The 24,044-nt window shown below is 40.9% G+C and overlaps 1 protein-coding gene across 1 annotated transcript in view; it reads right to left on the bottom strand.

Annotated features, from left to right (window-relative positions):
- The window catches only part of Plcxd2 (phosphatidylinositol-specific phospholipase C, X domain containing 2), a 42,204-nt gene extending 20,595 nt beyond the window's left edge, over positions 1 to 21,609 (bottom strand). Inside the window, exon 1 of the mRNA XM_013028535.1 lies at positions 21,308 to 21,609. Within this exon, the coding sequence (XP_012883989.1) occupies positions 21,308 to 21,470 (163 nt within the window). The 5' untranslated portion in view covers positions 21,471 to 21,609. The remainder of the gene's footprint in view (positions 1 to 21,307) is intronic.
- Positions 21,610 to 24,044: the final 2,435 nt, after the last annotated feature.

Genomic DNA, 24,044 nt, shown 5'->3' with positions numbered 1-24,044 from the left:
CAACCAAAACAAACAACCCACTTCTGAACCAGGTTCAGAGGACTTTCTGGTTATCTACCACAGCTGAAGTATAAAATTGTCAAATTTGTTTTCTCTGAATATAAAATACATCGTAAGTTATATTCTTGGAAAAGTTACACCATTTTAAGCATTCTCATCCAAAATGACAATAATAAAATATTAAGCATGACATGTTGCTCACCCTTTATCTTAGTAAAGCTGGGTCATTCACGTGATTCCACCTACCAGCAGTGACTGAGTGGTAGTAAGGGTTCTACTGGGTCAGAGACTACAGTGCAAACAGCAGGACATAATGTAGTGTCCTGCTGTAGAAAGAAAATTGGCTCTGACTAAACTATAGAAAGAGAGTAATTTGCTCCGAATCTTTTAAGGAGGAAAAGAATGGAGAACAGACCTCAAATGGAATTTGAATCAGATGCTGAGACACTCAGTTAAAAATAATAGATTCTCTTCATCCTGACTGTCCAACTTTGAATTTCAGAGATGATGGACTGGTTAACTGTTGAGCAGTTTTCAAATAGTAGGATTTTTTTTTCCTGAGAAAATAAAAGATTTCATGCTCTGATTTAAATAGCCATCAGAAGACTTGGATTTCATATAATTTCTATAAAGAAATCTCTCAACAGTTTTTTAGAACATGAGCTAAATAATGAGGTTTAGGTTCTCAAACACATTATCTCACTAAAAGTGGTGTCAGTTAAAATGAGATAATTTTTCTTTTTAAGGGGGTGTGTGTGGTCCTGGGATTTGAACTCTTGGCCTGGGAGCTATATTGAGCTTTTATGCTCAAGGCTAGTGCTCTACCACTTGAGCTACAGCTCCTCTTCTGGCTTTTTTTTTGTAGTTTTTACTGGAAATAAGAATCTCATAGATCCTCAGATCTCAGCTTCCTAAGTAGGTAGGAATACAGCCATGAGCCACTAGCACCTGGCTTGACCTGATTTTTTAAAAAAGTTAATAAAAAAGCTTTTCAAATATACTAAGGTGAAATCAGTTGAAACATTCCCACTCAAGATGATTTAATCAAAACGTTGGCTAGTTATCTAAGGTTGGGAAAGGGCACTGATTGATTTCACAGATGACTGACACGTGGCTCAGTATTCACAGAAAACTAGTCAACAAGGCCCAGTTTCTGAAAGAAGAGCCACTTAGAAACTGCTCACTCCCTTATCATGACTCTCCACTCTCCAACATGGGGCACTTTTCTGAACCTTCAGAGGACACTGGCCAAGCTGGACTCAGACATCTTAGTGTCATCCTGACTCCCCATGGAAATCCTTACCAGCTCCCTCCCTATCCAGTATCTTCTAGGCTATCAAGGACAATAAGCTCTGTCAGCTCTAATAGCTTCCGGCTGTGGCCATGTTCAGGGGCATCCTAGCAGAGCAGTGAGAGAAGGGCCAGATGATGTAGGTTTTACTTCAAACTCCTTACAAACTAGATGGCAAAAACAAAGAGAGCTCTCTTGCACACACATAGCAAACTCCTTATCTTGAAGATCAACACATGATGAGAATGCACAGTCATGTGCAATCCCTACTCTTTTCCCCAAGCAGCAGGATCCCTAGTCACTTTGGTATCTTCTGTCTGCTATGTACAACGGAAATATTCATCTGTGGCATGAAGGGCTTTTGATACATTTGCAATGGCATTCATCGCGGGGTGGGGTATGCAGGGGTGGAGGCAGAAGCTCAGAAAGACCTCAGCCACTGTGCTGACCAAAGGGAGAGCAGGTGGGAGTTGGGAATATAAGCTGAGACATGAAGGGGGAAAAAGAGAGGAGGTGAAAGGGAGAGATTGCAGCTGGGGACAGTAACTGGGAAGAGGAACAAACTGAATGGAGATGTCTCAAGGATGCAGTTCAACTTCACTTCTAACATCTCTCCTTCGATGATGAATAAATATTTCGCAAGTGACCACCTGAAGGGATGCCCTGCTATTAAGCCACCTGAGGCGCACGCATATCTCGGCCCAACTTTACTTCGAGGACACTTTCCATTCGAAGCTCTGCTTTGTGGGATCTTCCCTCCTGGCTTACTTGTACCTGAACAGGAGGGGAAGAGAACATAATGCCACAGGACATGACAGGGAGAAGTAGGTCCAGATAGATGTGTTCAAAAGGCCCTTTTGTGAACCATGTCTTTGAACTTAAAACTGTCATAAGGGCTAGCAACATAAGCATCATAAGCAAGATACACAGGTGTGGGGAGGGGTATTCTAAGGAGAAATATGATGTACCTATAAAGGTACCAAGGCACAATATAGAAAATGAGACAAACACCAGGAAGAGCATTTCACAAGTATTTTTTTTAAATAACTACCATAACAAGATGGTGTACTGTTCAATTCCTCTGAAAAGACAGAAGACTTTCAAGCATAGAGAGAGGAAATATCTTTTCACTAGTCGGCTATAGATTTATAACCAGGAAGAGTGCACAGGAACCACCCCCCACCCCCTGCCCCACAGGGTGCAGAGATCACAGCAGGTCTGCATGGCTAGGGGCTCCCAGGATCCTGCTCCTGCTCTGTTTCTCCACAGCCACAGAGGCTGATGAAGAACTTCCTATAAATAATAAATGCCTGGGCCTCCAGGGCTGCATTTGCCTTGTTTAAAGGTAACAGATTACCAGAAAGCATGAGTGAGCCACTGGGGCTGAAGGGCAAGGCTTGCAAACTAAGCAGCATTTCATCTTTTCTTGCAGGGTAATAGATTCCGTAAGACTCCCTGTAATTATGCTACTAGAGGAAGCATACAGATAGCCCAATTCTCCCTTTTCTTTGGTTATGTAAGAATAAGATGAAGGCATGGATGTATTTCTTTCCAATCTCTCTCTTCCCTGTTTATACACTATGGGACTATTTCCTGAAATTCTCCAATAGGCAGGTGGCTATGGAATGGCCAGACTACACTTCACTGACATTTAAAGGTTATGTTTCCTCATATTACAAATAATGATATTTCGCTCCCGCACCTACAAAGAGGAGAGCTGTAAGAATGACTAGGGGGAGGAGGGGACCTTTCAAAGTTCAATTGAGGAGGGCAAAAAGACTTGATTTACTGCAATTGTGCTGAACATTTTAGTTGAGATACTTTTTATGTCACAGAGTTGAAGAAGAGCCAAATCAAAGGCTAACTCTATCTAGTTTCTTTAAAAAACAGTTTTCTTTAAAAAACAAAAAAACTGTTTTATTTTTTAAACTGATTTTAATAGGCTTGGTCTCTTGTGAGTCTGATCAAGGTATACTGTTTGCATACTTGGACATGTTAAAAGGAAACCTCCATGTACAACTAATTGATGCTAATAAAGTATATGTGGAAAGCAGCTAGCCTCCCAACCAGTAAGGATTTTAGGGGATTGTTTTAGACAGAAGTAGGATCCAGTTTTCTAATTGTTTTTCAAAATACAGGTGCTTTTAAAAAATTATCCCTCATTCTGTTTGGACTCTTAGCATTGGAGATCAAAAATTCTTTCTTGAACCTTCCATCTGAAGGAAGGCCATAAGGCTTAGCACCACTTAACATTTCTCTATTTGAAAGAGAAACGTGTTTTTAAGGACTCACATATCCAGCACATATTTCTTTAAAAAATTACCTCTCTTTTCCCTTATCCTAGCGATCCAGGAGGCATTTTCATCCAAAGGCTAAAACACATTATTTTTATCTCCCCTAACAGTGTTATTGCTCATTCAGTTTTATCATTAATTTGCTGGCAATCCCTAGCAGAGGCTCGTCTGAAAAGAACTAAAACAATGCCAGTCTATCTATCGACCATTATCAAATATCGGGCTGGGCACTTACAACAGCTCATTTTATCTCTGCCACAATCCTGCAGGCTTTGGATTATGTGCCTGCGTTTTATAGATGAGGAAACTGAAGCTCAGGCAGGTGTTGGGGACTAGATTGAGATAAAAAGACTGCAAGATTGTAGGATTGTATCTTTGTGTAGATTGCAGTCTATACACAGATACAAGATTATTGCTTCTCTATCCTTCCTGCTTAAACAAGTCAAATTGCTCATTAACTCCCATTAACATTCCTTGGCTTGTCTTTAGAGTGAATAATCTTGCCTCCATCCTCATGGGTGAAAAACTGAAGGCAACATGAAATCTTATTTTAAATATTGCCAAGACCCAAAGAATTTCCATGTAAGAACACAGGAGGGCACTCTAACATCCTTACAGTTGAGAAAACAAGGATTTCCTTTGAGTTCCACTGAGCCTGGACCTCCCCACCTCCCAACCCTCCCAACTCCCGGTGCTGGTTCTGAGTACCTGAGTTTATAAACTTGTACTTGAGACCCAGTATCTCTATTTCTAAACCCAAAAATGACTCTTAGGGCCACTTTTATCTTAGCTAGTTATTAACTATTCGTTAAAGGAATGGATGTCTGTATTTAGCAAGTATTAATAATTAGAGACAATCTTTCATACTTGCTATATTTAACAAAAATGATGTTTGTAGATTTATGTTATTAGATATTTGCATAAAAAGGGGAAAGCAACCCCTACATTTGCATTGCATTTATTTCTCTTTCTGGTTTCTAAAGGATTTCATCAAATTGCTGGAGAAATTCTTTCTTCCTTTCTCACGGATTCATGGGAGTGGGGTAAGAAAGGAAATCTCCCAGTTGGCTGATACTGGGTCTATACTGTTAGGTTTTTAAAAAGAGGTGGCTGAGTAAGAACCACACCATGCATGTGGTATTCAGGTAAGCGGTAGGTTTATTCAGTAGACCTACTGGGACCAGGCCAGGTTGGCACTCCACATCTGGGCTAGGCCTTATCTAGGGTAGGGGCGGGGAAAAGTGTGGCCAGGTAAAGGGAGGGGAGACCAGGTACGAGAAGGTGGGACCAGGTGGGAGACAGGTGTGGCCTCATCAGATCCAGATGTGACCTCAGGGGATGTGGATGTGACCTCTTCCAGGTGTGCCAGTTGCCTAGGTAACACAGGTACTGGTTGGGGTCTGCTCGCCATCCAGGAGTGGACCTTATATATACCACATTGATCCAAAGCACTGGTCATTGGTTGGAAGTTCACTTCCTGTGTAGGATTTATATGACCGTTTCCTTTATTCCAGAATCTGGGGAATTATTTCTTTAATGGGTATTTTATATTATTTAGTTTATTTTTTTATGTCTTTATTTTTTAAGATTACTTGTTTTGTTGTTGTGTTTTTTCTTTTTTTCTTTTTCTTAGTCATGGGCCTTGAACTCTGGGCCTGGGCGCTGCCCCTCGGTTCTTCAGCTCAAAGCGAGTGCTCTACCACTTGAGCTACAGCGCCACTTCCGGTTTTCTGGTGGTTTTTTTTGGAGATAGGAACCTCACAGTTATTCCTGCCCGGGCTGGCTTTGAACCCCGATCCTCAGCTCTCAACCTCCTGAGTAGCTAGGATTACAGGCCTGGGCCACCAGTGCCAGGCCTAAGATTACTTTAAAGTAGTTGCACAAAGTGGTTTCAATTCAATGTGTCAGTTTTTTGTTGTTGTTGAAAGTATTCTTTTTTTTAATTGTGAAAATACCGTACAGAGGGGTTACAATTACATGGGCAAGGTAATGAGTACATTTCTTATCAAGCATTGTTGCCTCCTCCTTTGTTTCTCCTTCCCATCTCAGTTTCTGATTACATACACCTTGAATAATGTCACCTCTTTTCCATCATACCCCCCCTTCCCACTCCTAACCCCATCCATTTGAGGGGTACTTTTTTTTTTTTTAAGAAAGCTATTATGGGACTTTGAGGAAGAAATTCTAAACAAAAAGTCATCTAAGATAGCTGAATTTTTCTCAGGGTAAAGTTAAGAATGAGTAAGATACAAGGAAGCTTCTCAGTTAGCTCCCTTCTAAGACAAGTGAGGTCTTTTGTTTGTTTCTTTCTTTCTGTAAATGAAAGGCTAAACCAGGCACTCTGACAGAGGAAAGGGAAAATGGAGGAGGGAAAATCCGATAAGTAGCGTCTAAATTCCATGAAATGATGGGTGTAAAGGAGATTTGTACATTAAACTCAGCAGGGAAATTGAATAAGAACACACCCTACCTTCCAAGACCAATATTCTGAGACATGCAGACCTGCTAATGCCTCATGTACTAGTCTTTCTGTGTAGCAACAGAAAGATTTTTTTTTTCTCTGCTGGAGCCTTGCTGGGTGATTACTACACAGACCACTTAAACCATTGGGTTGCTTTTGTTCTGAGTCGATAAAAAGCTTCCCAGATTCTCTGATCTTCAAAATAAAAATGTGACTTGTTCAGTCTGAATAGGTCAGCAAGCCTGAAGGCATAAGCATCCTCATGGGTGCTCACGAATTAGAGTCCTGGCACAGAAGCAGACAGTCAAAGATAAAAGAAAACACCCTTTATTGCAACCAACCAAAGGAATGGAAGTTTTAGCCCTATACTAGATCTCTATCTCCATAAATGTCTTTCATTTAAATTCAATGAAATGAATTTGGTAAGACCCAGTTTTCACAGTCATAGTGTGGTTATCAGGAACTTTTCAAGGCTGTTTAACCTCTTTGTGACTCAACTGTGTCATCTGTAAAATGGGAACCATAATAGTATCTACATCCCTGAGTTGTAATTTTGTAGATGAACTAGGTTTGTACAAATCAAGTAAAGCTACCTTGGGCACCTGTTAATGCAATGTAACTGCTATTGAACAGGTTATTTTTCTGCTTTATTATTATTATTTCTTATTTTAAAAGCTTTGGGATATTTTAAGAAGACTTTGCTATGCATTTACAAGATTTAGTTTTACCCTAAAAATCATTACTTGCTTCTGCATGTTCTAGTTTATCCTTAGTTTAACTAGAAATATTGCCTCTTTATATTTAAATGCTTTGTAGGTATTTCAAGATTCTATGTTTCTCTGTGCTTATTCCAAACCAGATACCAAGTATTCACTGAGCTAAACACAGCTGTGTATGGCAGAGAGACAGGACACTGTCCGAGCAGGGAACACTGTGTCTCATCTGTAATGGAAGTATGAACAGAAGTAATTTTTAGCTATTTTTTGCAAGTCAATTGAAGTGGGGTATGGATTGAGTGCAGGGTGTTATAAGAGAGTAAACTGAAGTTGAAAGACTGGGGTAATTAAAAGGACAGTGATTTCTTTCCAGAGTTTTCTTTAGACTGTAAATTGTCTTTGTTCCCTATTAGGAACAAAAAACAAAGCACACGATGCCCAGAACAATATGGAACACCTCTTTGATCTGGGTTATGTTTATTTTTACTATATTTTCTTAGTTTCTTTCTCCTGTCACTTTTATGAGGGCACACAGAATGAGAGAAAATGTTTGCAAGCTATCTAACAGATCAAGGATTAATACCAAAATATACAAATAGCTTTAAAAATTAAACAGCAAAAGAACAAATAATCCAATTAAGAAATTTGCAAATGTACCAAACTATAGTTCTCAGAGTACAAATTAATAAAAAAAAACTGAAGAAATGTTCAAAATCCTTAGCCATAAAGGAAATGCAAATCAGAACTACATTGAGATTTCATCTCCCCACAGATTGGCAGTCGTGGTGATAAAAAAAAAAGTGCTAAAAGAAATCCTCATACACTCTTGACAGGAATATAAATGAGTGTTACCATTATAGAAATCAGTATGGAGGCTTCTTAAAAAATGAAAAGTATATTTATCTTATTACCCTGCCAGACCACTCTTGGGCATATATCTAATTCAACATCTAACTCAATATATATATATACATCTCAACATATAAGAGAGATATCTGCACACTCATGTTTATGGAAACACTATTCACAATAGCCAAGTGGTGGAATCAAACTAGGTGTCTAACAACTGATGAATAGATAAAGAAGATGTGATATGTACAGACTATGGAGTATTATTCAGATCTAAAGAAGAATGAGATTATATCATTTGAAAGGAAATGGATAGAACTGGAAATCCTCATGTTCAAGCTAAGCCAAATGAAAAAAGCCATATCTACATTGTTTTTTTTTTTTTTTGTCGGTTGTGGGGCTTGAACTCTGGGCCTGGGCATTGTCCCTCAGCTCTTGAGCTCAAGGAGAGTGCTCTACCACTTGAGCTACAGCGCCACTTCCGGTTTTCTGGTGGTTTATTGGAGATAAGAGTCTCACGGTCTCTCCTGCCCGGGCTGGCTTTGAACCATGATTCTCAGATCTCAGCCTTCTGAGTAGCTAGGATTACAGGCGTGAGCCACCAGCGCCCGGCCATATCTACATTTTTTTTTCCTATGTGGAATCCAGATCTCAAATGGTGTTGTTGCTGCCTTGTTAATGATGAAGATAGCATAATAAGTCACACTAAATACTACTTGGAAAAGAGATGGTTATAGGAATATAAGAGTGGAGGTAAACTTGTTTGAAACATATTGTTAGGCATCTTTGGATTTATCACAATGGAATTTCCTAGTACTCTTAATGTACATTAATAAAAAAGAATATTAAGATCATATCTAGGGAAGGTTTGTGTGTGTAGGCGGGGGGATGGGGGGGCTTTGGGAGAGTTCAGATAATTTTTCACTATGTAGTCCAGGCTGCCTTCAGACATGCGATTGTCTGGCTTTAGCCTCCCAAGTGCTGGAATAGGGCAATATATATAAACATTTTGTATCATAAGTATTTACTCTCTACAAGTATTGTTATAAATTTGATAGGAAAATAACATTTTGTATATTAAAATATTTCTGTAGCCTGAGCTAAGAACATAGTATTTTATAGTTTTATGAATAAAATGGTATTATGGTTATTGAATACTGCAAAACAATATTTAAAAGAAAGAAAAAAAATCTACTATCCTGTCCGTGGCGTTTCCATTTTAATTACTTTCATGTAACGCCATTGAAAATCATTAGTTTATGAGTCACCTGACTCTACCACACAAATTCATCCTCCCTTTCCTCTGTGCTTCCATGCATTTAGCATGAATCGAATGAACTCAGGATCCTGGGTAGTAATTACCTCCATATTTGTCTCTGACTGCAGCTCTCTGAGGGCAGGCTCATGTCTAATTCATACGACTCCACATTTAGAAGTCTGCCGTATAAAAGACAGACTAAATACCAGCAAGAATACTTGAATAAACAAACGTTTAGGGCATTGTCTAAGGCTGGTAAGCCAAGATCTCCTGCTCTTTTCCCATACTCCTCTTTGATCCATCCATCTTCTGTATCCAGGCAGCATTCACTCTCTCCACTTCTTCAGTCCTAGCACCTGTTTACTCCCAGCATCATTTATTTCTATTTGTCTTTCTACCTTGATGTATGTGGGTCAATGAAAAAGAATGTGCAAGGAAAACATAAGGGACAAAAATACACCAGAAAAGATGACTGAAAGAGTAGTTATAACAAAATACAAAACCATTTATTATGATTTTTAAAGTCTGAGAGAATAGATTCCCTGAAATTTATATCTATGTAAATGTTTTGTGTGTATGTGCGCCAGTACTGAGGCTTGAATTAAGGGCCTCATGCTCTTGCTTGGTTCAAGAATGGTGCTGTATCACTTGAGCGACACATCTATTTCCAGATTTTTTGCTGGTTAATTGGAGATAAGAGTATCACAGACTTCCCTTCCAGGCTGGTTTTGAACTGTGATCTTCAGATCTCAGCGCCCTGAGTAGCTAAGTGGGAGCCACCAGTGTCTAGCAGTAAGTTTCTTTAAGATTATTTTATTGTAAAGATGCTGTAGGGATGCTGAGGGGTTACAGTTACATGAGAAAGGTAATGAGTACATTTCTTGTCAAGCATTTACCCCCTCCTTTGTTTTTCTGCTACTATCCTGATAGTAAGTTTCTAATAACATCTCTTTGGGATCTCTCACTTCCCACCCCTGAATTAGGTCCTTTGAAAAATGCAGCATTTGTAAGGAATTTGACTCCACATTCCTAAATACAAAAAGGCTTCATTAGGACGACCTTCCAACTTATCCAACCTGAATCCACGATTCAGGGGACCATTTAGTAGTCACCTTAGCCAAAGAATAGCATCATTATACCAAAGGGATAAACTTCACCTACCCGGCTTGATTACTTTTCATGAGGCATGTGAGAGTGTTAATAACAACCATCAAACTGCCAAGCACAATCGGAGAGAGCCATGTGGCCAATTTAATTTTTAATCAGTTGCCTATTGAATTCTTAATTGTTCACAATCCAACAAAGCGATGTGTAGGCAGACATCTGGAAATGGAGGATGTGGATCAACTTCTTTTTTTTTTTATGTGAGAAATTAAGAGGTGTCCAAGCCTCTGAGTTCAGATAGCTGCCTGGGTTTCTTGTCTATTCTCAGCAGCATGGATGGGGCCAGGGTAGAGTAAATTGGAGGATTTCAGGGTATATCCCAAACCTAAAAGATTTTCAAATGAAATATTTTTGTGTAAAATAGACACAAGTATAGCCTTTCCCATTAAGGGTCCATCCTGCGAAGCCTCTAGTCCTACACTGAGATATCTGCAGAGGCACAAGCTGGGCACTACCTTCTTCAGGGCTCTGCAGGGCACATGAGTATCATCTTATTGCCCTCGAAAGTCTATAATCAACTTCGGCATCTTATGATTTATGAGGCTACAGTGCCTTGAGTCCCATACATAGGAGGCATAGTAAAGCTCTTTACCTATGGTTAGTGGCTATTCTCTTTCAAAAGATCGTTCTCATCTCCGCCCCATACAATACTGTATAGATAATTCACGAATAAGAATTTCTTCCTATGTTCTGCTGTTGTGCTCCTGCTTTGTTTCCAGACAGATAGCAACAACATTTGTAAAGCACAGGGGTACTTCATCTTCCTTTGTGAGGAGGCTTTTCAGCTCTGAAGTGATCTTATTTTCTTAACACACAAGAAAGAATGTTACTAAAGTTAGAGGAAATCAGGAAAATCCTGAGCTTGTAAGAGAAAGTTATATTAAATATTTGGCTACAAAACTCTCTTGCTTTCATGGAGCTTCTTGGTGTACTCCTGATGTGAATGTATGAAAGAACTGAGGTTTGATGATTGTGGTAAAGCAACCAGCCAAAAGTTTTCATTTCACAGCTGGATTGTGGTGTAGTTTACCCAACTTCTTGCCCCTAGCTGCCAGCAAGGCAAGCAAACAATTAAATGAGAAATGGCAGAACAAGAAAGGACTGAACCAGAACCAGGGAGAGTGGGACATGGCATATATTTGGAGTATTTTTCCTGAAATAGGTAAAATCTAGTTGAAATCTTAACAGATTTATTTTAAAAATGAGGATGCCAGCTTTAAATAAAACTATCTGGCATTAGATAATATCTGTGGGTGGGATAAATGGTGAAATGTACGACTGAGCTCCGAAATAATTTCTTCTAAGTACTATTTTGCCCTTCCCCCAATACTGAAATGTTCCATAGGGTACCTTAAATTCAGCAAGGCCTAGACAATGCATATCTGCTTCCTTCTACCATCTATAACCTGCTGTTTCTCCTGCACCTGAATTTGTGGGAATGCCATGTCCTTCATTCCCATTACCCAAGCCAGTTGTGTCTCTCAGTCATTCTCCAATTAGTCAACAAGTTCTGTTGACATTTTCTCCTAAACGTTTCTGAAGTCTATCCCTTTTCTTTTGTCCAGAGAGATCACCTTCCACTTAGATGACCTCTAGCTACCTGACTTATCCTGATTTCCATATATTTTGTGCTGTAGCCCCAACACAAAGTTGACCTTGTCATTGATCCTACTTAAAATCCTTCACATTCCTGTCAAAGCCTAGTTAAATTCCTTTAAAAAGGTTTATTAGCCCTAAATACCACTTCTCCACTCTTCTAGTTTCCTCTTTGTAAATGATGATATAACTATAATGAACTACTTTGGTTTATTGATGGCCATTAATGTCTTTCTTCAAGGTATACTAGGAAGAGAAAGAATACAGACTATTCTGAGGGCTAATTCCTATGTACTGTTTTCAGAGTTTAGATTATTAGCATTTCCTCCAGGAGGCCTCAGACTCCCAAGTCCTGTTAGGAGGCCCCTGTCATATGCTTTTTTTCTTTTTTCTTTTGGTTGTGTGGCTTGAACTTAGGGCTTGGGCCCTATCCATGAGCCTTTTTGGGTTCACGGCTGGTGCTCTACCACTGTGAGCCACAGTTCCACTTCTGGTTTTCAAGTGGTTAATTGGAAATTAGAATCTCATGGGAACCTTTCTGCCCAGGCTGGCTTTGAACCACAATTCTCAGATCTCAGCCTCCTGAGTAGCTAGGATTATAGGCATGAGCCACCAGCACCTGGCTGTCATATGCTTTTCCAGCTGCAACCTATACATATCTTACACAGCATATTATGTTGTAACAGGTGGATTAAATGTCTGTTTCTCCAAATAGCTCCTGGAAGGTAGGAACCACTTCTGTATTAAATTACCAGTGCCAGGGAGACAGCCTGGCATATAAAAGGCAATTAACACAACAGGTTGAATAGAGTGAAAGAAACATTGCATGCCTCTTCTTGCCCTCACTTTCTCTAATAACAAATGGTTCATTTTGTTTCACTGAACTCTTACGGAGTTTATTTTGTGGGCTTTTACCCCTTCCTGACATGACTTTCACTGAATGCTATTTGCCTTCAGGATAACATTCAATTCTGGCATGACAAATGAGGTTCATTAGGATCTAGTTTCTGTCGACTTTTCTAGCCTCATCTCCATTCCTTTCTCTTCCCCTTCGGGAACTCTATTGTCTGTCTCAATCAGACTGCCTGGGTTTCTTCAGGTCACCTATCTTGCACTTCTCAGTCCCTCAGTGCTCTTCTTTCCCCTGTAATGACTATCTTCCACTTCTTTATGACTCAACCAGAAGGTCAACCAGAAGGTCACATTCTCTTGAAAGCCCAATCTACCCCAACCAGACTTTCCTCCACCTTGTAGTAATGGAACTAGGTAGGAGGGTTTTAGTAACATCTACAGTGTCCTATCTTTTTGAACTTTAGCATTTTTTCTAAGATAACAATTTCATAATGAACATGAAAATAAATCTCACTCATCTTTGTAATTATCTTATCTAACACAATACAGCACAAAAAGATAATAAAATATCCATTGAACTAATACTTTCCTTTTGTTTTCTATATAGGCAAAGAGACCCAGAGAAAAGCCAAACAAAGAGTAAAGAAGGACCATCTTCTTTTAAGCCAAATCAGTATCGTATATTCACATAATTCTCAGAAGGGATCAAATGAGTACTTGTGCCAGAATCTGAACTCAAACCCAGGAATGATGGATGGGAACACTTACTCTCACCTTTATGTGTTTGGCTTTTTGGATTTTAACAATCTGGCTTCAATTGTACTCAAGCATATTTCTTCCAATATATAAGCCTGTAAATCACACATATTCATAAAATATTCATTTCAGCCTGACAGAATCTACTTTTTCAATTCCACCATTACTGCAGCCTGTAAGTGCACACTAAGACTTTTGCATTGCAGGACACAAATGAGTTCTATTTTCTCCTTTATTTTGCTATTGATGGATCTATGCAGAAAAAAACACATACTGATAGAATGTTCTCTGAGAAGAAATCATCCTTTATAGCTGACTGTTCGAGTAATTGGAAATTAAAGAAGAAAACCAACCTGTTATTCTCTTAGAAAATTACAGTTGCTTGGTAGGCAATATACCCAGGACAGACTAACTTGTCTCACTGATTCTACATTCTGGATGTCTCCTTTAGAGCAACAGAGCTACCATGAGATCAGCAAATATGCTCCTTCCATGTACTGAGCTTATGTGCTTTTTTTGTTTGCTTGCTTTTATTTGGAGGCGGGGAGAAAATACTGAGCTTGAACTCAGGGCTTGGCTGTTTCCCTTCACTTTGTTTTTTCAAGGCTGGCCCTCTCTACCACTTGAGCCAAATCTCCACTTCTGGCTTTTTGGTGTTTAACTGAAAATAAGATTCTCATGGACTTTTTTTTGTCTGGGATGGTTTCAAACCAAGATTTTCAGATCTTACCCACCTGAATAGCTAAGATTACAGGTGTGAGCCACCCTGTCCTGGCTCATGTACTGTTTTATCCTCACCTATGTCCCGCAATATAACCCCAAGTCCTAGCAATACTTAATGATGTAAGTGGGAAGGGACAGGACTTCTGCTTAACTCTATGTATAAATACTCAAACAGATTTCATCCCAGACCCTTCTCATCTAATTTTGTTTCCTGATGTGTGTTCAAAGTATTTTCACATGCACCAAACACACCTACCTATAACAACGTCTATAAATAATCCTTCCTCTGCAATCCTGCCTTGAAACTCTAATAAGGGTTTTGCAAAATGGCTTGTGGATTTTCCCCAAGGCAAAGTTACAAGGTGCAGAAATATTTTACTGACATTATCTTCGTTGTGCCTGTGCTCAGAAGCTTCCAGTGGCAACCTGTCATATCTAGTGCAGGTCATGGCAGACCACATATTAGAGGCCAAGTCCTTGCCTTCAAAGGAATGTCTGACAGAGAAGCATGAAGGTAAAGGCAGCATGCTGATATGATCTGAAATGTCAGTAGTCATGATTCTGAAGAGTAACAATATGAAGCACTAGAATTTGGTACTCTGAGAGTGTGGCTAAGGTCATAGCCAAGTGTGTTGTGTGTGTTTGTGTGTGTAACGTGTGTGTATGTGTGATGCGTATATTTGTAAGAGTGGGGAAGGTGCTCAAATGGGGGAGGAGCAATCAGATATGTAGTCTCATTGGTAAAAAAAGCATTCTGTGATACGCTCACTGTAGAGTTGGATACAAAATGCCTACATTAGGAGAGCAAATGGTGGAGAAAGGAGAATAAAAGCAGAATTAACAATATGGCTTATCATATCATAGAGGGCTGAATTTTCCCCCATAGGATGTGAATGTCTGCAGATGACAAAGGTGACAACTGATCTTGGAAAGAATGGACAGGATAGGTAGAATAACTAAAGCTGTGTCTGGCTTTCTGATCAGTTGCCTTCATACTTAAGACCCTTGGTTCTCACACCCTGGGCAACCCTCCCTGTACCCTTTGCCTAACCTTACTACACATCCCCCACCTCGGGGTGGGGGTGGGAGGCTGTCAAACTGCCCTAATCTGGTCACATAGAATTGTATGGCTTAATTGGATAGTCAGATCCTTAACTAGATTGTGATTACCCGAGAGGATGGAATGTGTCTAATATTCTTTTTGTTGTTGCTGTTGCTATCTTCTCTGTCCAGGCACAGCATTTGATTTTAAAAAGACATATAATAATTATTATATAATGCTTTATCTTATACTAAAAAGCTTATTATATTAATTAGCACACTAGTAAGGAGGTACAATGACCATCTCTGTTATACAGAAGATACTGAGGTACAGAGAGTTTAAGTAACAAGTCCAAGGTTATATTGTTTGTCAGGGGCAAACCCCAGCAGTCTGGCCTCAGGACATTTATCATCTTAACCAATCTGTGATTCGGACTTCATTTTTGCTGAAGATAGAATTCAAAGCCTTGAACATTTTAGGCAAACACTGCTCCACTGAGCTACATCCCCAGCCACAGATTTTCTTTTCTTTTTCTGTTTTATCTGGTGGATCCCAGGGCTTGAACTCAGGGCCTGGGCACTGTCCTTGAGACTATTTGTCCTCAAGGTTAGCGCTCTACCACTTTAGCCACAACTAGCCACAATGCCACTTCTACCTTTTTTATGAGTGGTTTGTTGGAGACAAGAGTCTCCAGCCATGGATTTTTGAGACAAGCTCTCATAATCACTTAAGCCGGCCCCGACTCACTATGTAACCCAAACTGGTCTTGACTCAATTGCTGGAATGAGTGCCACCATGCCAGGCCCATGATCCTCTTTCAAACAGATGTACATGATTCCTAAAATGGTGGGGCTTTTGTGTGATGTGGGAACTGTACTCAGAAAGTGAAGTGCTCTCTCAGGAGAGAAAGCTGTTCATGGGAGCAGCAGAATTACAACTTCATTTTAGTCTTTACCATGACCATATAGAGAAAGAAAAAGAGAGAGAGAGAGATGAAGAGACACAAAACAAAAATAAACCATTCCTGTTTAAGAAACCAGTTTGGTCTCATATGATTTTTTTTTTCTTGGTTGAGTCAGACCTGGCAAATTCAGCTTTGTCCTTGGTTTTCCATAGCCTTAAGTCCTGTAAAAAGATTTGTTCTTAGGCCAACTCACAGCTCATGCTGACTTCTTGTTACATAATTGCTTTTGCACATTTATGGTAGGATCTTCACATCTGTTTAAGATACGCCAGATCCAGTCCAACTTCCAAAAGCAGGATTTGTGTAATAACCCCTTCATCTTATCTGCCTAGTGATTTTATTTCTATGTCACCATGTGGGAAAGATAACCTGGGCCCACTGAGAAAGATATATGGAAATGATTGAGTGGTCATGGGAACAGCTGCATAAGGAAATGACAGGATCCCAGAAGGGAAGAAAGAAAATAAGAGGATGGACACCAGCAACCTGAGATGACAGAGCCATTGGGGAACTGGAGAGCAGTGAGGAGCACCTGAGGAACACTGACCCTGAAAAGGAAAGAGAAATAAGGCTAGATCAGTGGGAAGAAGGGGACAAGGGGACAAGAAATGGGAGAACGAAGAGGCAGTAGCCAGGCAGGAAAGATGAGATGACAAGGAAAAAAAGAAAGACAGAAGGGAGGCTAGGTCAAGGAATTACTTTCAGAAGAGAAGGTAAGCCAGGGTTCTGCTTCTAACTCTCCTAACCTTTCCTCTGCCTTACAATTGTCATCTTTCAGGGGTCTTCTGATGAACCTTTGATGGAGCTTCAGGAATGTGGCAAAGAACAAGGAATGGGTGGGGAAAATCTTCACATGGCTTCATGTGGGCTATGCGTGAATGGTGAACATGGCCAATTCATTCAGTTTAGTCTTGATTGCAATGGGAAATGATGGTGACTATGAGACTTCTCCAGCATTCTCCCACATTCCCAAACATGCAACAGTCACCAATGACTGAGATATTAACAATTATTAGGACCTAGGATTATTTTTTAAGAAGTCATATTTACTTGTTACAACTATTAGGACCTAGGATTATTTTTTAAGAAGTCATATTTACTATCTGCAAATTGTTCATGGGCTCATAACATAACAACATGATAAGTGCATGATACAGGTACTAAGTAGGGAAATGGAGGCATAGCAGAGAGTATGTCCTTCTCCCACCAAATCTGACATATATTTTCATTATTTAGCTTAATTGCAATGAACTAAACCTGGATTCCCAACCCCAACCCCAAATTCCAAGCCATAGCTCTTTCAAATCTAGAGCTTTTCAAATCTAGGTCAAATGCCATTTTCTTACTGAAGTATTTTCTCATATTCAAACTGTTCTTTCCCAGTACTAAATATGGTAGATATATAGAGAAAACTATCTATCACCAGATTGTAAACTTCTTTGGCAGTAGGATTGACTCATCTTTTGGTATCCTGGGTATGGAAGATTCTTAAAACGCACTCATGATAAGAAGTGAAAATTCCTTTAGATCAACTTTTAGGATGCTAGAGTCAATTCCACTTTAGGAGAAATCATTCTTTGGGCAATTGTGAGTTCTCTCTGGCATACACCAACATGTCATTTTTAAATAACCTTTTAAACCTGAACGCAACCAACTATTCTTTTCCTTTTCTCCTACATTTGGACAAAGAACAGACAAAGCAACAAGAGCAACAACAATAACAACAACAGCAAAACAAAACCCTCAAATCAATAAAGTAATTTTTAATTTGGATGCTATATTTCAGTTAACTCAATATCAAAATCAGAAAAGAAAGAACTTTAGGTGCTCCTTCAATATCATAACTCAAATGAAAAAACAGATGTGAGACCTTTAAGTTCAAGGGTCTGACAAAACAGTTTCCTTTAATAAAAAAAAGAATAAGCATAGTTTAAAGAAAAATTATATAACATAGAACAAGATATACAGATAAAAAGCAATTCTTTGAGATTCAGCATATATTATCAAAAATATTTTCTCTCTTGGTCCATTTGTCCATAGGAAATATCTTGCTTTCTAACATAACTGGTGCTGGGCACCAGTGGCTCATGCCTCTAATCCTAGCTACTCAGAGGTTGAGATCTGAGGATCATGGTTTGAAGCAAGCCTGGTCAGGAAAGGCTGTGATACTCATCTCCAATAAACTACTCAAAAAAGTCAGAAGCGGCATTGTGGCTCAAGTGGTGGAGCACTCACCTTGAGCAAAAGAAGCTCAGGGACAGAGCCCAGACCCAGAATTCAAGCCCCAGGACAAGGGATAAAGGGAAAAAAAAGGTAAGTGTAGTTTAAAGCTTTGATTTAATTGAATTAAAAAACTATTCAGACATCAATGGTTCTGTACAGTTGGCAATGAAAATTATTCTAAGCTTATTCTCTAAAATATTTCAATATGTTTGGACGGCACTGGTAATTAACAGGTGTTCCTGACAGGTACAGAAATAAAATAATACATGAAGGCTCTGTTGAGAGGCTCAAACATGTTCTTGCCCATCACAACCTAGGCAGATGCATGGAAATCTAACATAGTTCACTCCATCTCTGCTCTGCTAGTATTGACAAAATCTTCTGCCTTTCCCTGACCTTTCCCATGCCACTGCTGTCCCAAACCCCGTGATAGACCTTCCCAGACTTACAGATGCCACAGATCAGCATGTGCATGCTCTGTCTCTGTCTCTCTCTCTCTCTCTCACACACACACACAGATACACAAGCATACAAATCAAAGCAGTAAATTTGAATTCAATTTTACTGGGTTTCAATTCTAAACAAGGGTATCAGTCTGTATATCTATATAGGTATCTGTCTATGTACGTATGTATATAAGTATCATCTACTTCCCTATCATCTATCATCAGTCTTTTAGATATGTAATACATATACATTTATCTAGCTCTTTTTCTCTGTCTAATCTTCACAAATGCTTTTTCATCACTTATATAAAAACCACCTGGTTTTGACCATTTCTTTCACTGACTGCAGAGTATAGCTCAGGAAAGTTGGTTTTCAGTAAGAGAATATCTCCATTGTTCTGGGTCCCCCTCCTCCACTTCCCAGGTCCCTCTCACGGGCTGTGACTTTAGCTAAAGAAGACTTTAAATGCTAGTTCTGCCACTTTGCATTTTTGTAGTCTGGAGGCAATCACTTAAAAGTTTCTGGCCAGTTAGTTCCTCTTTTCTAAATGGAGGATGACAATACCTACTTCTTCATCGAAATGGAAGGACTTGAGACCATACAGGTCAGTGGGTGCATAGAGTTCAGTGAAGAATAGATATGATGGAAAGGAAGAGAAAGATGATTGTCCCACTTCTGGAATAGCTTACATGTTTCAGCATTTCTCAGCAAGGCTTAGCAGGATTTGACTGCAAGCTTTTATATGGGGAGAATGACACTCCAGGTACAGAAAGGAAAACTAGTAGAGTCCACTAATGGTTAGTACTTAATAAGTACGAGATTCTCCTGTGTGAGCTGACATATACATGGACTTATGTCCCTTCTACTCCTGCAAGAAGGACATTTCACAGTAGTGAATTTAGCATCTTTTGAGGAGTCAAAGCTATTTTTTTTCTTAGCAGGATTTGACTTCAGAAAGCAAAGTAAACAAATTCTTGAACAACTTCCCACCCCAGCAACTAATCATAGAATTTCCAGGCACAGCAGCAGGTCCTGGCTATTTTCTTCCTATGGCAATTCTGGTAACTACAAGTAACCCTACAGGTCGCACAATAAATGCCCAGCTTGTTTCTAGAATCTTAGTCAGGTCACTGAGCAGAGCTGCTGTGCTGCTGAAGCTGCCAAAGTGTAAGGAAGGAGGAAGTCTCAACCTATTCCAGACATGCCATGAATGATAGGGCCATTACAACTGCCCTAAGATGCCATTCTGTTTGCGCGCGCACACACAAACACACACCCCACAACCTGCCATATCACTCAGCAAAATAACTCCACTGAAAGCCTGAAGGCAAATGACTAATGTTAAAGGTATCCCATGCATTACTGTGGTGATGACTCCACAGGCACCAATTAAACATGGAAAAGGCATGTTCAGAAGCACCGTCTGACATTTCCCAAGGAGTTGTAGTCAATGGCTAGTACTGTAAAGACATTTATCAGCTCACTCCTTGCTCCAAAGCAACAAGGGCTCATGAGGACAATGAAACTGGAAAACCTCCAAAAGAAGAGGTGAGCAAGGAAAAGTCTGCATCTGAAGCCAGTGCTATCCTTCTTCAAGCATAGAAAGCAAAGATGGGGGTTGGATGAGGTCATCTTTGCAGCTACTAAAAAGGCAGACAGGATCAGGGAGTGCTTAGTAGTTTGTCTGGTGGTCAGTCTGGAGATGAACTTCAATTTCCAAGAGAGAGAAAGGATTGGCAGTCGTCCATCCCTCACTCCTTGAGTGCTTTCCAAGCATCAGCATTAAAGGACTTTGTGGGGAATATTAGGCCAAGCTTGCTGTAGTCTAAGCATCCTTCCCTAGAAACCCTGGCTTAACAACCTTTTGAGTGGAAAGAAAAACGCACCTTAACAAATCGAATGAATGTGATGTCCAGGTGGAAATGCCCGAGCAGACAGGAAGTGGCTGGAGCAGAAGTGCTTTTCAAGGCAGCAGTTCTAGCTCAGCCAGACAGACACCTGTGTGGTGTATACATAGACGAGGCTTCAAACGCCCTCACCTCATCACACCTAATGACTACCTGTGATGAGAGCTTGCAGTCTCTATTTCTGGCTTTTCCAACAACAACAAAAAAATGTATGTTCATACCCGGATTCTGAATCTCAACCTAGTTCCTAATGCTTATCTGGTTTTGTTGTTGTTTCTTTCTCCAATATACACAAGGTCAGCTATGAGAAAGGAAATTTTTTTTTTCAGTTTCAGTGTTGATCCTGATCTAAAATTATTAATGATTTTTATTCACAACCTACAAATAAAACCTCTACCTTTAATTTTTTTTTTCTTTCAGGGAGTCAAGTAAATACCCTCTTCACATAGCCTGGCCCAACACTGGGAAGGTTAACATTCTTAGAATGAGACTATTAAGTAGACATGAACCCAACAAGACAACAGTGCAGTGATCCCATTTCCAAGAGTCCTTTCTGCTAAAGATGCAGGGTACTCATCTCTTTCAAGGAGGCTTCTTCCCTGTTAAATTTTGGTTTGGAAAGCCCAAGGGGGACAACTAACAATTATTTTCTCAACACAATAGAAAAAAAAAAAAACAAAAACCACCCACCCACCCAACCCCATGAACCACAGTAAAATGGCAGAACCAAACACTGGTTTGAACAAGTCAGCACCGAGGAATACCTGGGATCGCCAAATTGGAGAGGGGGACGTCGTAGAGGTGAGGGGGGAGCGAGGCCATCCAATCGGCATTGCAGACCTCCGACGCTGTCTTTGTCCCGCTGGGGTTGGGGGAGCAGATGGTCCCCATCCTGAATTTCCTCCTCGCTCTCCGAATAGCTAGCATACCTTTGGTCCACACAAATCGTCCAAGGCTGAGCCTAGACGCTGTTCACTCGGTGACCATCACCAGCCCTGGACATCTCCAGGGCCACGTCTGTCAACGCCCGGCTTTCCCAAACGCCTAAGGAGACGGAGGGTGGCGGGGCGGCTCCTCACCCCGACCCCGGCGCCCCGAGTCCCCACCCTCTCGGCCCAGCCCCAGCTCCACTTCCTTAATCTGCTCAGTCCCAGCTGCTTTGAAACTTCTCACGTTCCACTCCGTTGACGCGGGGAGGGAGGCCGGGACTGAGACCGGACGCGGGAAACCCGGGGGTCCCGGGAGCGAGCCACGCCCGGAGCTACTCACACGACAGGTGCCCCCGGCCGCCGGTAGACCCGCCTCGGGGCTCCTACCCACGTGTGCGCGCCCGGCCGCTGCATCGCCAGCTCGATCGAGGCTTCCGTACGGGTCGCCGGGCTCCTCACACCCGCTGGGCCTGGCCTAATCCCTCCGTTCCCGGGCGGGTCGGCACCCACGCCCGCTCCCGCCCCGCCCCAGCCCTGGGGTCGACTCCCAAAGGCGCTCGGCGGCAGAGTAACCCGCGGCCGCGCTCGGACTCCCGGCAGCCCCGCCCCGCACTGCCGGGCAGATTTGCCCGGAGAGGCGGCCTGTGATTGGCCGCTGGCGCAGCGCGCTCCGATTGGCTGGCTGGCGCGCTCCGAGGCTGATCCTGCATCCCGCGCCCACTGCTCGCTCTTCTTTTCCCTGGATGCCAACTCCCCGGCTCTCCCTGGGTGCAGACCGACAGATGCCCCTGCAGCCAGCTTCTGCAGACGAGGGAGCTCGCAGGCTTTGGCCAGTCAGACAGCTCCCGCCACCTCCCCCACCCCCGACTTTCCCATAGTCCTTACTCACAGTACGACCACAAATGTTTTCTTTCCACTCCTCCCCCTCCCCAGCAATGAACACTCCCCACCCCCCAAAAGCACTACGTTTTCCATAAACCACAAAAGCAAAAAAGAGCTAGGAGAGGCAGAGAAATCGAAAAATACGATGTATCTCATAGAAACCATCAGTGATGGTTTCTATGAGATACATAAACCATATAAACCCTCAAGGATGGTTAGGCTTCCAGAATTACATAATTACGGTTCGTTCACTCTACATACTATTTGGTAGCAATTCTGTGCCGTGATTGCCATTTTCCAGGAGAGTCAATAGTGATACAGCCACATTGGTACTGCCCTGCTTGGAACCTTCTTTTGAATTCTTGGTCCCATTTGTTCCTTTCAGTGTCCTCAATGCAGGGAGAGTCACTGCTACGTGTCCTTTTTAATGAAACACAATCTGAGAACTTCAGGACCTGGGTTAGGCAGCAGGCACTATTTGCAAATCTCATTTTGGAATGAAAGTTTTAATTGGCCCATGTCAATATTTCTGGATCGTGTAAGTAGTTTGCAAGTTAAAGGTGCCCTCCTTCTGTAGGTACGCAAACACATTTTCCTCCTTCCTGCAATGTGCTCTACTCATTCAAATGGTGGTGCTCAGCCATGGTGGCGAACTACAGGCTTTCTAAGGTAAGGGAACTTTGGGAATTAAAAATCACTGAACAAACATAAAAGAAAACCATAAAAAAATCACTGAACATCTTGGCAAAGGTGCTAATTAAGAAAAAACACCATGGCCTCCATGGTAGGGCACTGAATGACTTCTAGGCCAGGCAGAACCTCTGGGCCTCTGGAGGGCCTCAGGGGAAAGACAACAAAAGTAGGCCTGGACTCCAGAGGCTCATAAATGGATCTAAAGGTTATCTGGTGTTTCAGCACCAAGTGGCTGCACTCTATTTCCAATGTCCCAAAGCCATCTTTCTAGGCACATAATTCCTACTACATATTGCCTCTTTTTTGATATTCTGTTAAAATTTCAGCTTCAGGATTACTCCTTAAAACAAAATTTTGTATGTGTGTACTTGGAATATGTATCTATCTATATGTATATATAGATACATGTATATACATATAGATGTATATATAGATACATGTATATATACATACATATAGATAGATAGATAGATAGATACTTAGACTATATATCCAAAGGAAACCCAGAAAGGTGGCGTATTGGCATTTATTAGTTGTACATTGGTGTTTAAGTATCATTAGTATACATGCATATAATGAACCTTGATAAAACTCCCTCCTTCTATTTCTCTTCCTCACCTCTCTTCCTCTCCTAAAACAACTTCAATGGGTCTCACTGTTCTATTTCATGGACTTACATGCATATAATGTACTCAGACCATATTTGCCCTCATTGACTTTCTCTTCTGGCATTTCCCCCTCCCCCAAGCCTGTTTTGGTCTTTTGTCATTTTTTCTGTTTCAAATAATTGCACGAAGGAGTTTTGCCATGGTAAATCACAATTACATATATTATAATTAATTAGTCAACACCTCTTTATCACCCTCTTTGCAGTCCTCCCTATCCTTCTCTTGTTCAATAGCTTTCTGTGAGTTTCCTTATGCTATCTTCATTAATGGACACTAGGTATTTTAGTATTAATGCGGTTATTCTTAACATTTATTTAAGTGGCCGAATA

The sequence above is a fragment of the Dipodomys ordii genome, unplaced genomic scaffold (genome assembly GCF_000151885.1).
Source record: "Dipodomys ordii isolate 6190 unplaced genomic scaffold, Dord_2.0 Scaffold111, whole genome shotgun sequence".
In the NCBI taxonomy this organism is placed as follows: domain Eukaryota; kingdom Metazoa; phylum Chordata; class Mammalia; order Rodentia; family Heteromyidae; genus Dipodomys; species Dipodomys ordii.
Note: the sequence above shows the minus strand (reverse complement) of the source record. Positions and strands in the feature narration are given on the sequence as shown.